General features: G+C 41.7%; 1 protein-coding gene across 3 annotated transcripts in view; it reads right to left on the reverse strand.

Annotated features, from left to right (window-relative positions):
* Positions 1–12,099, reverse strand: part of ATRNL1 (attractin like 1) — a 1,055,790-nt gene that overhangs the window by 434,608 nt on the left and 609,083 nt on the right. For all 3 annotated transcript variants that reach the window (XM_048857032.2, XM_048857033.2, XM_048857034.2), the window contains exon 26: positions 5,860–5,921. In XM_048857032.2, coding sequence (XP_048712989.2) covers positions 5,860–5,921 — 62 coding nt within the window. The remainder of the gene's footprint in view (positions 1–5,859; positions 5,922–12,099) is intronic.

Genomic DNA, 12,099 nt, shown 5'->3' on the forward strand with positions numbered 1-12,099 from the left:
GGCACCAGCAGCATTTTATCTTTATTTACGTTGTAACCATTTCTGACTTTTGTGTCTCACTACTTATACTCACTACTTATACTCACTGAAAATCTCACTGTAGTTAATAAACTTGTTTTATCTAATCCAGTGTGTTTAAATTGAAGCATCTGGGAAACTCCATTTGGGGTGACAAGTTGTATACGTATTTCTTTTAAAGAAATAATGGATATAATTTAGCTTGTATTGTCTAGGAGAGAGATGGGCAATACAGAACATATGTTTTTGGGGGAGTATCTAAGAAGGGGTTGTGTTGGGGTCACCTTGTAATATAACCAAGGCTGATGAGAGCCAGAGTGTAACCCATGTGTGGCTGGCAGGTTGCAGCTGCACACAGACACTCAGGATGTGGTTTGCATGTTTGAAGGTTCTTTGCAAGTGGCCCAGGTGGGAGCTACTTCAGCAAAGCATTGTAAGAAACCCAAAGTTGTAAAGCAGGGGTGACACCAGCTGCTCATTAGTTTGGATTGTACCTGGTATGTCACAAACATACATAGAGAAATGTCATGAGGACAACAGCATTATACACTTTAATTTGTGTCTACAGATAGATTCCATGTTCCTTCCAAATGTAGTGATAAAGGCAACAATATGTGGTGCTGACTTTCTTAATTTGTGATCGAATGTCACTTCATTATTTAACATACTGCTGAGATAAATAAACTGTTTGATGCTTTGGAGCATGATACCTTCCAAGATTATTGATGGTTCTTGGTAAAGTTGTTGAGGAGATGGCAGATACAGGTTTTGTTTGGCTGATGGTAAGGACAAAAAGTTATGAGCCACCACAGCAAGGTGGTTTGTACGATCTGGTAATGCTGCTTCAGAATGTGCCACCAAGGTGCAATCATCGGAGTAGAACAGTTCCTGGATCAAAGCTTCGCTCACTTTGGTATTTGCAAGTAGACGAGAAAGATTATAGAACCTGTCAGTTCAAAAGTGTATAAAGTCACCATGAAGGGCTTCCTCTAGCATCGCAGCAAAATATAAACAAAATGGCTAGGAGAAAAGACATCCTTACTTCACCCCATTTGTGACTGGAAATGGATCTGTTAGATCACCATCAACACTAACTTTTCCATCCATGCCTTCATGGAATTGCCAAACAATGTTAATACATTTGTCTGAGCATCCAAATTTAGTAAGCAATTTCCAGACAGCCGTGTGGCTGACCGTGTCAAAAGCTTTGTTTAGACTGAGAAACATGATATTCAAAGGTTGATGTTGTTCGTGACATTTTTATTTTAATTGTCAAACAATGAAAATCATGCCACAGAACTCCGCTGAACGCAAAAGCCGCACTGTGACTCAGACCGAACTTTGTCAACAATTTGGACCAGGAGCTGGTTCAAGAGAATCCATGCAGGAATGTTACTGGGCACAGAGAGCGAGGAGATGCTGCAGTAGATATCATAGTCACTGTTTAAGCCTTTGCACTTACAGATAGTAACAAGGTTGGCATCTTTTATATGTTGCAGTATGATTTCTTGAAGCCAGACATGATAAGAATTCAAAAAGCTTGTCAATGAGAGAATTTCCTCCATGTTTGACAACTTCAGCTGGAATTCATCAGGACCAGGATATTTGTTATTTTTCATTACTTGAATAGCCTTTAGCATCTCGGCTCATGAGGGTGGATCAGCAAGTGCATTAGATGTAGGTAGTTTACAGACATTATCCAGTGACTCATCAGGGACAGTAGACAGATGATTAAGTAATTCAGTAAAGTGTTCACACCACCCTTGGTGGATGATAGTGTGATCTGTGATGAGAAATTAATCATTAGCACTTGTTAGTGGTGTAAAGGCAGATTGGGTAGTGCATACACAGCTTTGACCATATCATAAAAGCTTTTGGGGTCATGTTATTCTGAAAGGACCTGGAATTCAGCCACTTTGTGTTCAAACCACATATTTTGCTTTTGGCAGAATCTGTGATGAAGTGTGCTGCAAGCTATTCTATATCTAGCCTTTTTCAATTCAGAGAACAGGTCAGGTAAGAGCACATCATGAGCTTGCCTGTTTGGCATGAAGATGATTTGATATTTCAGAACCATTATCATTGAGCCAAGCTGCATGATGGCATTTTGTATATCCAACACAATTGACAACTTTATTAGAGATTGTATTACACAGGATTCCACCCATTAAGCAGATACATTGTCACTGATTGTTGGAAGAGTTTTCAAAATGGTAGTTAGCTGTGTTGAGAATTGTTCGGTGGTTGACGGATCTTTCATTTAGATGCTTAAATGACTGGTTTTTATGCATTTTCGGCCAAATAGAAAGGGAGAACTTTGACTGAACAAGACAATGGTCAGTCTAGCAATCAGCTCAGTGTAATACCCAGGTTATATGCACGTCCCATAGGTCCCGCTATCAGACCAAGACATAGTCACTCAGATGCCAATGACATGACCAAGGATGCATCCAAATTATTTTGTGTTTGTCATGGAGGTGGAAGACAGTGTTTGTGATAAATAATTGCTGCTCAATATGTCACCAATGCTATGTTTGCCAAGTATGCTGCACCATGTAGAATCATCATCACCAACATGAGTGGGGAGTCAATCAGATCAGATTATTTAGTTTGGAGTAAATTTGCTCCTTCCCCTCATCAGAGTTAGTGACTGTTTGCATGTAGGCACTGATTACTGAAGCATAACATCCACCTCTCAGGGAAGCTGAAGCTTCATCAGTCTGTCATTTATACCAGTGGGTAGGCTCCCCAAACAAGGGACAAGATTTTTTCTAATTGCAAAGCCAACGCCCATGTTATGGGCTTGTTTTGTAGCTGTCCCTTCCAGAAGAATGTGTACCTTGAACTCTTTCAGTCAGTTGACCCTCTTCAGTAAATTACTTCTCACTCAGCACCACAATGTTGATGCGATATCTTTCAAGCTCTTGAGCAATCAGAACTATCTGCCGAGCAGGAGAGTCAGTTTGATCTGGTCGATCCATTAGCTTACAGACCTTCCATGTTATTACACTGAGACAAAATGAAATTTTTCAAGGCCTGTGTAAGCTTCAACCATGTGATGGGACATCTTCCAGCTACAGTATGCTGGCCATGGCTGTTCAGGATGAGCAATTTTTAGGGCACCTTTTCTAGCCCTCCCCTCAGATTGGTGCTCAGCTGTACTGTCCCTGAATAAAGCAGTTGAGTCAATCATGATGCTGCCAACTATGGTTTCCCCCCAAGTCAATACAGAGGCTCCTTGGATTTCTGTATCTTGCCACAGAGGGCAGGACAAGAGCCAATGGGTTCAAACTACAGTATAACAGTTTTAGTTTAAATCTCAGGAAATACTTCCTAACTGTAAGAACAGTAGGATAGTGGAACAAATTGCATAGGGAAGTCATGAAAGCTCCTTCATAGGAGGTTTTCAAAAACAGGCTGGATAGCCATCTGTTTTGGATGGTTAAGACACAACAAATCCTCCATCTGGGCAGGGGGGTAGACTAGATGACCCTTGTGGTCCCATCTAACCCAATGATGCTGTGATTGCTAATCTGGCCAGTTGCTAACATGCATCACAGCTCCAAACTAGCTACTTTTATGAAAAATGTCAAGGAGATGTCAGCCTTCTCAAAACTTACAATCACTCATTTCTGAGCTAAGAATCTATAGTATTTATATATTGCTTTTCATCTCGATGCAGCGAAGTAATTTGTGCACGTATGTTGATAAATAACAGCCTCTCTATCACTGTTTGACAGCTGACTATGTTTAAAAAAAAGAAAAACAACAATATAAAATTCATTTAAGCTAACTTCCACCCAGGAGACATCATTAAGAAACATCATTTTAGATATCACTATACTATATAACAAAATTTATATTTTCAGTCTTGTGTAATCTCAAAAGTAATTTTGGTTGGATTAGTTTTCAAATGATAGGCAGCCTTGGAAATCTAAAAATTTCAAAATCTTAAATTCTAGAAGAAACAGGTGTTTTCAAATAACACTTTAACATTTTAAATTCCCTTGTAGAAGAATATCATACAATCTTACAAAAAGGTTTACAAATTTGCTGATGTTTTTGATCCCAAAATATGTTTTGATCACCACTCTATTACTATTATACACCTCATATGTAAGAATTACAACACAGCTGCAGATGGACTGTGTCCGGGGAATGCCAGGTCACCCATATGAGCCTTCATTATGTCTTAGCTGGATTACTGTAAATGTACATAGAATTTCTTGTTTTCTTTCTACAAGCTACCATGTTTTCAGATTTCTATAGCTAGATTGCTAACATTAGTGAAACACTTCTGTCTGGTGTCAGTGCAGAGCTTCACTACCACAGGAGAATCACTAGGGAGTCTGTACTTTAGGCAGGCACAATTTCTCTAGATATTGCCCAATTTGTGGTGAAGGAGGAAAGATTGGATACCCTTTGCATCAGACAATAGGTTGGTACAAGATTCATGTGTTAGTTTGGGGAGTAGAGATCTCATGGCCTGCCCACTTCTGGGTGAGTTATATACCGGGGGGGATACAGAGGCGAGCAGTCCACAAACTGCTTAAGAGCTGGCAAAGAAAAAAAAATTAAAACAATTTTTAGGCCAAATCACTGAAATCAGCAGAGCTATACTCATTTACAAAAGAAGAGGATATTACCCTTTAAGTATAAGAACCAATCAGAGCAGATTAGATTGAAGTAGCTAACCAGATTAGAGAGATTTGCATATACATTGCACAGTTATTGGGAAATAAACATATAGCAATTATGTAAATCTTGCACTCTGGTGAATAATAGCTGTCTGACAATGTACACAAATTTGCATACTGAATGGTTATTGAGGAATAACTGAACAGTGATACTTCAAAGTACTGTAGATAATTCATACAAATTAAAAGTTACACATTCTTATAATAATAATAGTTGAATTTTTAAAAAAAGTGTTTCAATTTAGTCCTGCTTTAGCTCAGAGAATAGTCCTACATTTTCAGATAGGGTCCAATGCTTTATTCCTTTCCCAGCCAAATCCCACAGCACACTTGTCTTTTAACAACATATTCAAGAAAGAAAAAGTGAAGACTCTCTGGATTTTGTTTAAAAAAATCAGTTTTCTTCCACAGTTTTTCTAATACGAGTTTATAGTAAAAATTCTATACAAAATGCTTATTTTAAAATCATCACATTTAGGTCTACCTGCATTTATATAAATCAGCTTAACTGGCCTATGATTTCTATTACATACTAACACTGAAGGCACAGGCGTTGACTTCTACTGGCTCTGGCGGGTGCTCAACCCACCTCTGCACCCGGCCGTGCCTCAACTCCACCCCTGCCCTGCCCCCTCCCACCTCCATTCCAACCCCTTCCCCAAATCCCCGCCAAGGCCCCACCTCCTCCCCTGAGTGTGCCATGTTCCCGCTCTTCCCCCCTCCCTCCCAGAGCTTGCTACAGCTATTTAGCGGTGGCAAGCGCTGGGAGGTAGGTAGAGGAGTGAGGACGTGGTGCGCTCAGGGCAGGAGGCGGAGGAGGAGGTGAGGTGGGGCGGGGAGCTTGGCTGCTGGGGGGTGCAGAGCACCCACTAATTTTTTCCCCATGGGTGCTCCAGCCCCGGGGCACCCATGGAGTTGGCGCCTATGACTGAAGGTATACAGTTGGAAAAATATTTTGGCTAATAACTTTATTTTCCCAGAGTACAGAGGTCAGGATCCTCAGCAGTAGTAAAGCAGTGTGGGCACACACAAATTAAAGGTTTGCATGTAAGGATTTCTTAAGAATTAAGAACTGGCAAATCTAATGCTTTGATGGAACATAAATTAGTATGTATTCAATCAGACATTAGAAGAAGCAAGTTACCTGAAGAAGGTGACAAAGAACTGCACGAGATCCATGATGGTGTTGTGCTGTGAAAAGGCAACCTGCAAATAAAAACAAAATAATTACCACAACATTTTCACAGTCAACAGTCCCTTAGGATGTTCTTAAAATAGTGATTTTTGACTCCACAGACGATCAATTTAAAGTGTAATTTCGGCATGGTATGCATACCTGCACAACATCCACTTACCATAAAGAGAGCTGGGTAAATAACTTCCAAAACAGGTGCTAAAAATTGATCTCTTTATGTCAAGTGCAAAACAGTGGAATGCAGTCATCATCTCATATTAAAATTAATGGAAATACACACAAGAATATAATGTGACATGTATAATATCAGGAACAAAATTTTGAAGATTAATAGACAATTCCAGAAAAAAAAAACATAAAAATTGTCTTTTTTATATTTAACTCAGTAATATTTTAATTATTTTTTTAATTATTTCCATTTTAGTTACGATATTGAGAACAGATCTTAAAAGCAACACTCAAAAACATTCTACGCCATTAAACCAAGACATTTTTAAAGTTTTTTTCCAAGATAAAGCATACTACACAACATATTTTTTTAAATAATATTAATTTTTTAAAAAACAGATAAATTTGGTGCATAATAAAAACAGATTATTCCAAAACACACACATATTAACAAATAGTGTTTTAGGTGAGGATACTTTTTAAAATAATGTGGAAATATTTCAATATTTGTGCAATATTTCAAATCAAGCCCTTCTACTAGATCTATTCACAATGCTAGAATAAATGTCCTCCAACAAGTATTTTTAAATAATTGCACATCATACATCCTATAATTTATTTTTAAATAATGTTAACAGCTGTGCCTAATGTTTTAGAGTTATAGTTGCCAATATCCCTAGATCCATCTCTTGTTCAGTGTTTTGTAGTATGTAATTATTGAATTGAGGACATATTCTATTCTCTATTACTGTTACTGTAGAATTTTCTGTAGTGAATTGCAAAAGGTGTTTCTCTGACAATGCTCAGACTCTATCCAAATCATTCTTGTTTCTACTATTTTTCTGCGATAATGGTCTGGTCCTCACTACCCATACATCCAAAGAACTTCAATTTTCCCTCAGTCAATATATGCACTTTTGATAGGATACATCAAAACAATTATTATAGCTTCTTTCTAAAAGGTGGTATTAATATTAACGATTATGCTACAAAGGTATTTTTGTTCATTCAACTGTCCAAATGGTTCTCTCACACAGAATCTTGGCTTTCCATTATTCCACATTAGGGTTAGAATGTGACTTCAGCCCTACACAAGGAGTGGTGTATTAATTTCCCTATTGGAGGAATAAACCCAGAAGACATTGTCACTCGAACAGACTTCTGAAAATTGGAATTCATCTTCTGCTGCCTCCTTCTAAACCATATGCTGTTGCAATCAGCCAGCAGCAATTTATGACACTCATCACTCCAGCTCAGTTGCACTGGCCACAGTCAAGGGAGTGTTTATAGATCCAAGGCTCTATCCTTACCCTGACCACTTGCTGAGGAAGGGGAATTAGCAGACATGGGTCTGAGGAGACCATGCAGCAGAAAAGGGAAGTTATTGCTACTCTTAATACCCTTACATGGATGTGTAGTCTAAGTTACTGTCTAGCCCTAACCTTGTTTATCTGCAGTACATAGACTTCCTCTACCTCGTACATCAAATGCTCAACTTTGGCACTACATCATTTGTACTATAATAAACTTTGGAGCCTACAAGTCCACTCAGTCTTACTTCTTGTTCAGCCAATCGCTCAGACAAACAAGGTTGTATACATTTGCAGGAGATAATGCTGCCCGCTTCTTGTTTACAATGTCACCTGAAAATGAGAACAGGGATTCGCATGGCACTGTTTTAGCCAGCGTCGCACGATATTTACATGCCAGATGCGCTAAAAATTCATATGTCCCTTGATACTTCAACCACCATTCCAGAGGACATGCATCCATGCTGATGACGGGTTCTGCTTGATAACGATCCAAAACAGTGTGGTCTGACGCATGTTCATTTTCATCATCTGAGTCAGATGCCACCTGCAGAAGGTTGATTTTCTTTTTTGGTGGTTCAGGTTCTGTAGCTTCTGCAGCAGAGTGTTGCTCTTTTAAGACTTTGAAAGCATGCTCCACACCTCATCTCTCTCAGATTTTGGTAGGCACTTCAGATTCTTAAACCTTGGATCAAGTGCTGTAGCTATCTTTAGAAATCTCACATTGGCACCTTCTTTGCGTTTTGTCAAATGCTCTGAAAGTGTTCTTAAAAAGAACATGTGCTGGGTCATCATCCGAGACTGCTATAACATGAAATAAATGGCAGAATGAAGGTAAAACAGAGCAGGAGACATACAATTCTCCCTCAAGGAGTTCAGTCACTAAGTAATTAACGCATTGTTTTTTTTAATGAGCATCATCAGCACGGCCTTTAGAATGGTGGCTGAAGCATGTAGGTGCATACGAATGTTTATCATATCTGGCACATAAATACCTTGCAATGCCATCTACAAAAGTGCCATGTGAATGCCTGTTCTCACATAAGAAGCAGCATTATCTCCTGTAAGTGTAAACAAACTTGTTTCTCTTAGCAATTGGCTGAACAAGTAGTAAGACTGAGTGGACTTGTAGGCTCTAAAGTTTTTCATTGGTTTGTTTTTGAGTTCAGTTATGTAACAAAAAAAATCTACAGTACTTGTATGAGGTGAATTGAAAAATACTATTTCTTTTGTTTATCATTTTTACAGTGCAAATATTTGTAATCAAAATAATAATATAAAATGAGCACTATACACTTTGTATTCTGTGTTGTAATTGAAATCTATATATTTTAAAATGTAGAAAAAAATCCAAAAATTGTTAATACATTTCAGTTGGTATTCTATTGTTTAACAGTGCAAGTAAAACTGTGATTAATCATGATTAATATTTTTAATCATGCTTAATTTTTGAGTTAATCACGTGAGTTAACTGCGATTAATCGACAGCCATATTATTAACTTAAAAAAACCTGACTTTCAATAGTTCATGAACAGTTTTCACGTCCCTCCTTCCTTCCTTCGTCTTATTTATATCTTCTGTAAGTGGATCATTCCAGGCCTGAGTTATCCTATTCTCTATGTGAAGCTTCAAAGAAACGATTTACTTGGAAATCCCACTTTATCAGGAAGGCCTCCATTTAGCTTAATGGAGGGGATAGTTTAATTTTGCAAGTATCAGGTTGCAAAGGCCTAAGTTTCCTGGAGCAACATGTTCAAATTCCAGGTGATGAAGGATCCAAGTACCGCAATCTGAAAGGGAACTGAGGTGGGTGCATCATCTTGAGAGATTGCACTTGTGATAAGAGAAACCAAGAAAGGAGAGAGAGAAGAAAATAGAGAGCCACCATGATACAGGGTAAATGGGATGCCCAGACAAGAAAGCAATAGGGCTGCTTGTGGGAGAGAAAAGGATTCCACTGGGAACAGATGACTAAAATGAGAGACTGTAGGGACTGAAAGTGAAGACAGACCTAGGGAACCAGATCCACACCGGCCATAAAATATCACTAAAGATGAAGAATGGCTCTAACTGGAGCAAATGAGAGTGCTAAGACCTGGGACAGAATGTCCAACAGAGCCTGAGGCTTACCTAGAGAGATAAGGGCCCTTTCTACTCTGATGTCCAGAAACTTTCACAGGTGTGGGAAGGCCTGAGACTGTTACATCAGCAATGTCCAGGGCACCGAAATCAAGATGCTTCCAGAGCTTGGACACCAGAACAACTAGCATCTATAGGGAGATCTGTGTGTAGAATGAGAGCCTGAATGACAGTGTGGTTAAATTGGTATACTCCTGGGTGGAAGGCCAAGATAGCAGCGAGGTGTACCTTGATGGATGACGCTGCCAGGCCTTGTTGTTTTAGGTGTAGGAGGTACTTTAGGATGAGTGGGATAGGCACCTGAAGTGGAGGTGTGTGACGCTGGGCACGCCAGCAAGTGAACCTTTTCCACTTAGCTAGATAAGTGGTCCTGGTGGATGGTTTCCTGCTGCCAAGTAGGACTTCCCTTACCAGTTCTGAGCTCAAAAGTTCCATGGAGTTTAACCAAGAAGCTTCCAAGCTGGGAGATGAAGGGACTTGAGGTCTGGGTGGAGCAGGCGACCGTGGTCCTAAGCCATCAGGTTGGGGTGGAGTGGCAATGCAATCAGGGTGTTCACTGAGCGTGCCAAGGGCGTGGTGTACCAGTGTTGTCGAGGCCACACTGGGGCCACCAGGATTACCTCCACTTCATCCCGGTGGATCTTGAGAAGTACTTTGTGCACAAGAGGGAATGGAGGAAAGTCTTACAACAGATGCCCACCCCAGGGTAGCAGAAATGAATCTGTGACCAAGCCTGGGCTGTGATTCTGGAAGGAGCAGAACATCTGGCACTTCCGGTTGCTGTGGATGGCAAACAGGTTGACCTGGAGAAACCCTCACCTTTGGAAGATGGAGTGTATGATGTCCAGATGGACGGACCACTGGTGACTGTGGAACAGTCTGTTGAGGTGGTCTAGCAGGTCTTTCTGAGCTCGTGGGAGATAGGACGCCTTCAGGTGACTGGAGTGGTCTATGCAGAACTCCCAGAGCCTGAGGGTTTCTCGACATGGGGGGAGGAACAGGCTCCACCCTACTTGTTGATGTAAAACATGGCAGTGTTCGTCCTCATTGCCATGTCCGTCCCATGTCCGTCCTCATTGCAATGCACTGGCCTTTTCTGGCCTGAAAAGTTTGGCATGCTAGACATACCGCCCTGAGCTCCTGGATGTTGATATGAAGGGAGAGCTCATCCACAGACTAGAGGCCCTGCGTTTGTAGGTCTCCCAGATGCGCACCCCAACCCAGAGCGGAAGCGTCCATTACCAGGGACAAGGAGGGCTGGGTACTGTTGAAGGGGACTCCTTTGCATACCATCCAAGGGTCAAGCCACCATTTAAAGGACTTGAGTATATGCTCTGGTATCATCACTGCTAAGTCCAGGTTGTCGCGTCCTGGGCGATAGGCTGAATCAAGCCACGCTTGCACGGATCTAAGCCTCAGTCTGGCATACTGGACCACATACGTGCAGGCTGCCATGTGGCCATGGACATGTAGGCAGCCCCTTGCAGTAGTGGTTCAGAATCACCTGAGGCCTTGAATGATGTTCAACATAGCTTGGAATTGTGTCTCCAGCAAAAGCACTCTTGCCTGCACCAAATCCAGCACTGCTCTGATGAACTCTATTCTCAGGGTTGGAGACAGGGTTGACTTGTTCACGCTGAGGAGGAGGCCCAGTCTCTCGAAAGTGGATCTGACGAACCAGACCTGAGATTCCACCTGCTCCCTGGTGTGCCCCCTGAGCAGCCAGTCGACAAGGGAGGGGTTTACCTGCTCCTGTCCCTTGTGAAGGAAGGCTGCTACGACTGACATGCACTTGGTGAAAACTCGAGGGGCTGTCGACAGACCCAATGGGAGAACCATGAACTGATAGTGCTTGTGGTCGACCACAAACCTTAGAAATCGCGTGTGCGTGGGGCAAATGGCTATGTGAAAATACATGTCTTTCATGTCAAGGGCGGCATACCAGTCTCCTAGATTCAGGGAAGGGATAATTGTGCTCAGGGAGACCATATGGAATTTCAACTTCACCATGAATTCGTTGAGTCCTCGCAGATGTAGAATGGGTCGGAGACCCCCCTTTGCCTTGGGGATTAGGAAATAGCGGAAGTAGAATCCCTTGCCCCTTAGCTCCTGAGGAACCTCCTCCACCGCTCCTACAGCGAGGAGTGACTGCACCTTCTGGATAATGAGTTGTTCATGAGAAGGGTCCCTGAAGAGCGATGGGGAAGGGGGGTAAGAGGGAGGGGAGGAACAGAACTGAGAGAATATCCGGCTTCTACCATGTGACAAACCCAGCGGTCTGATGTTATTTGGGACCAAGCTCGGTAGAAGTGGGATAGACGGTTCAGAAAACACGGGGAAGGATCCGGTGCTGACACCGGTTCTCTGTCCATGGGTGCACCTTCAAAATGACTGCTTTGAGCCCGACAAAGGTTGAGTCTGGCCCTGGCCCTCCCCAGATAGAGGATGGGAGGGCTTGCGCCTGCCATTTCTGCCCCTGCGTCTGTAGGGATCCTGCCTCGGCCAAGGGGGATATGACTGCTGTTGTTGTGGCTGGGGCTTAAAGGGCTTTCTTTGGGTTGCTGGGTGTGC

This window comes from Caretta caretta, chromosome 7 (assembly GCF_965140235.1).
Source record: "Caretta caretta isolate rCarCar2 chromosome 7, rCarCar1.hap1, whole genome shotgun sequence".
Classification (NCBI taxonomy): domain Eukaryota; kingdom Metazoa; phylum Chordata; order Testudines; family Cheloniidae; genus Caretta; species Caretta caretta.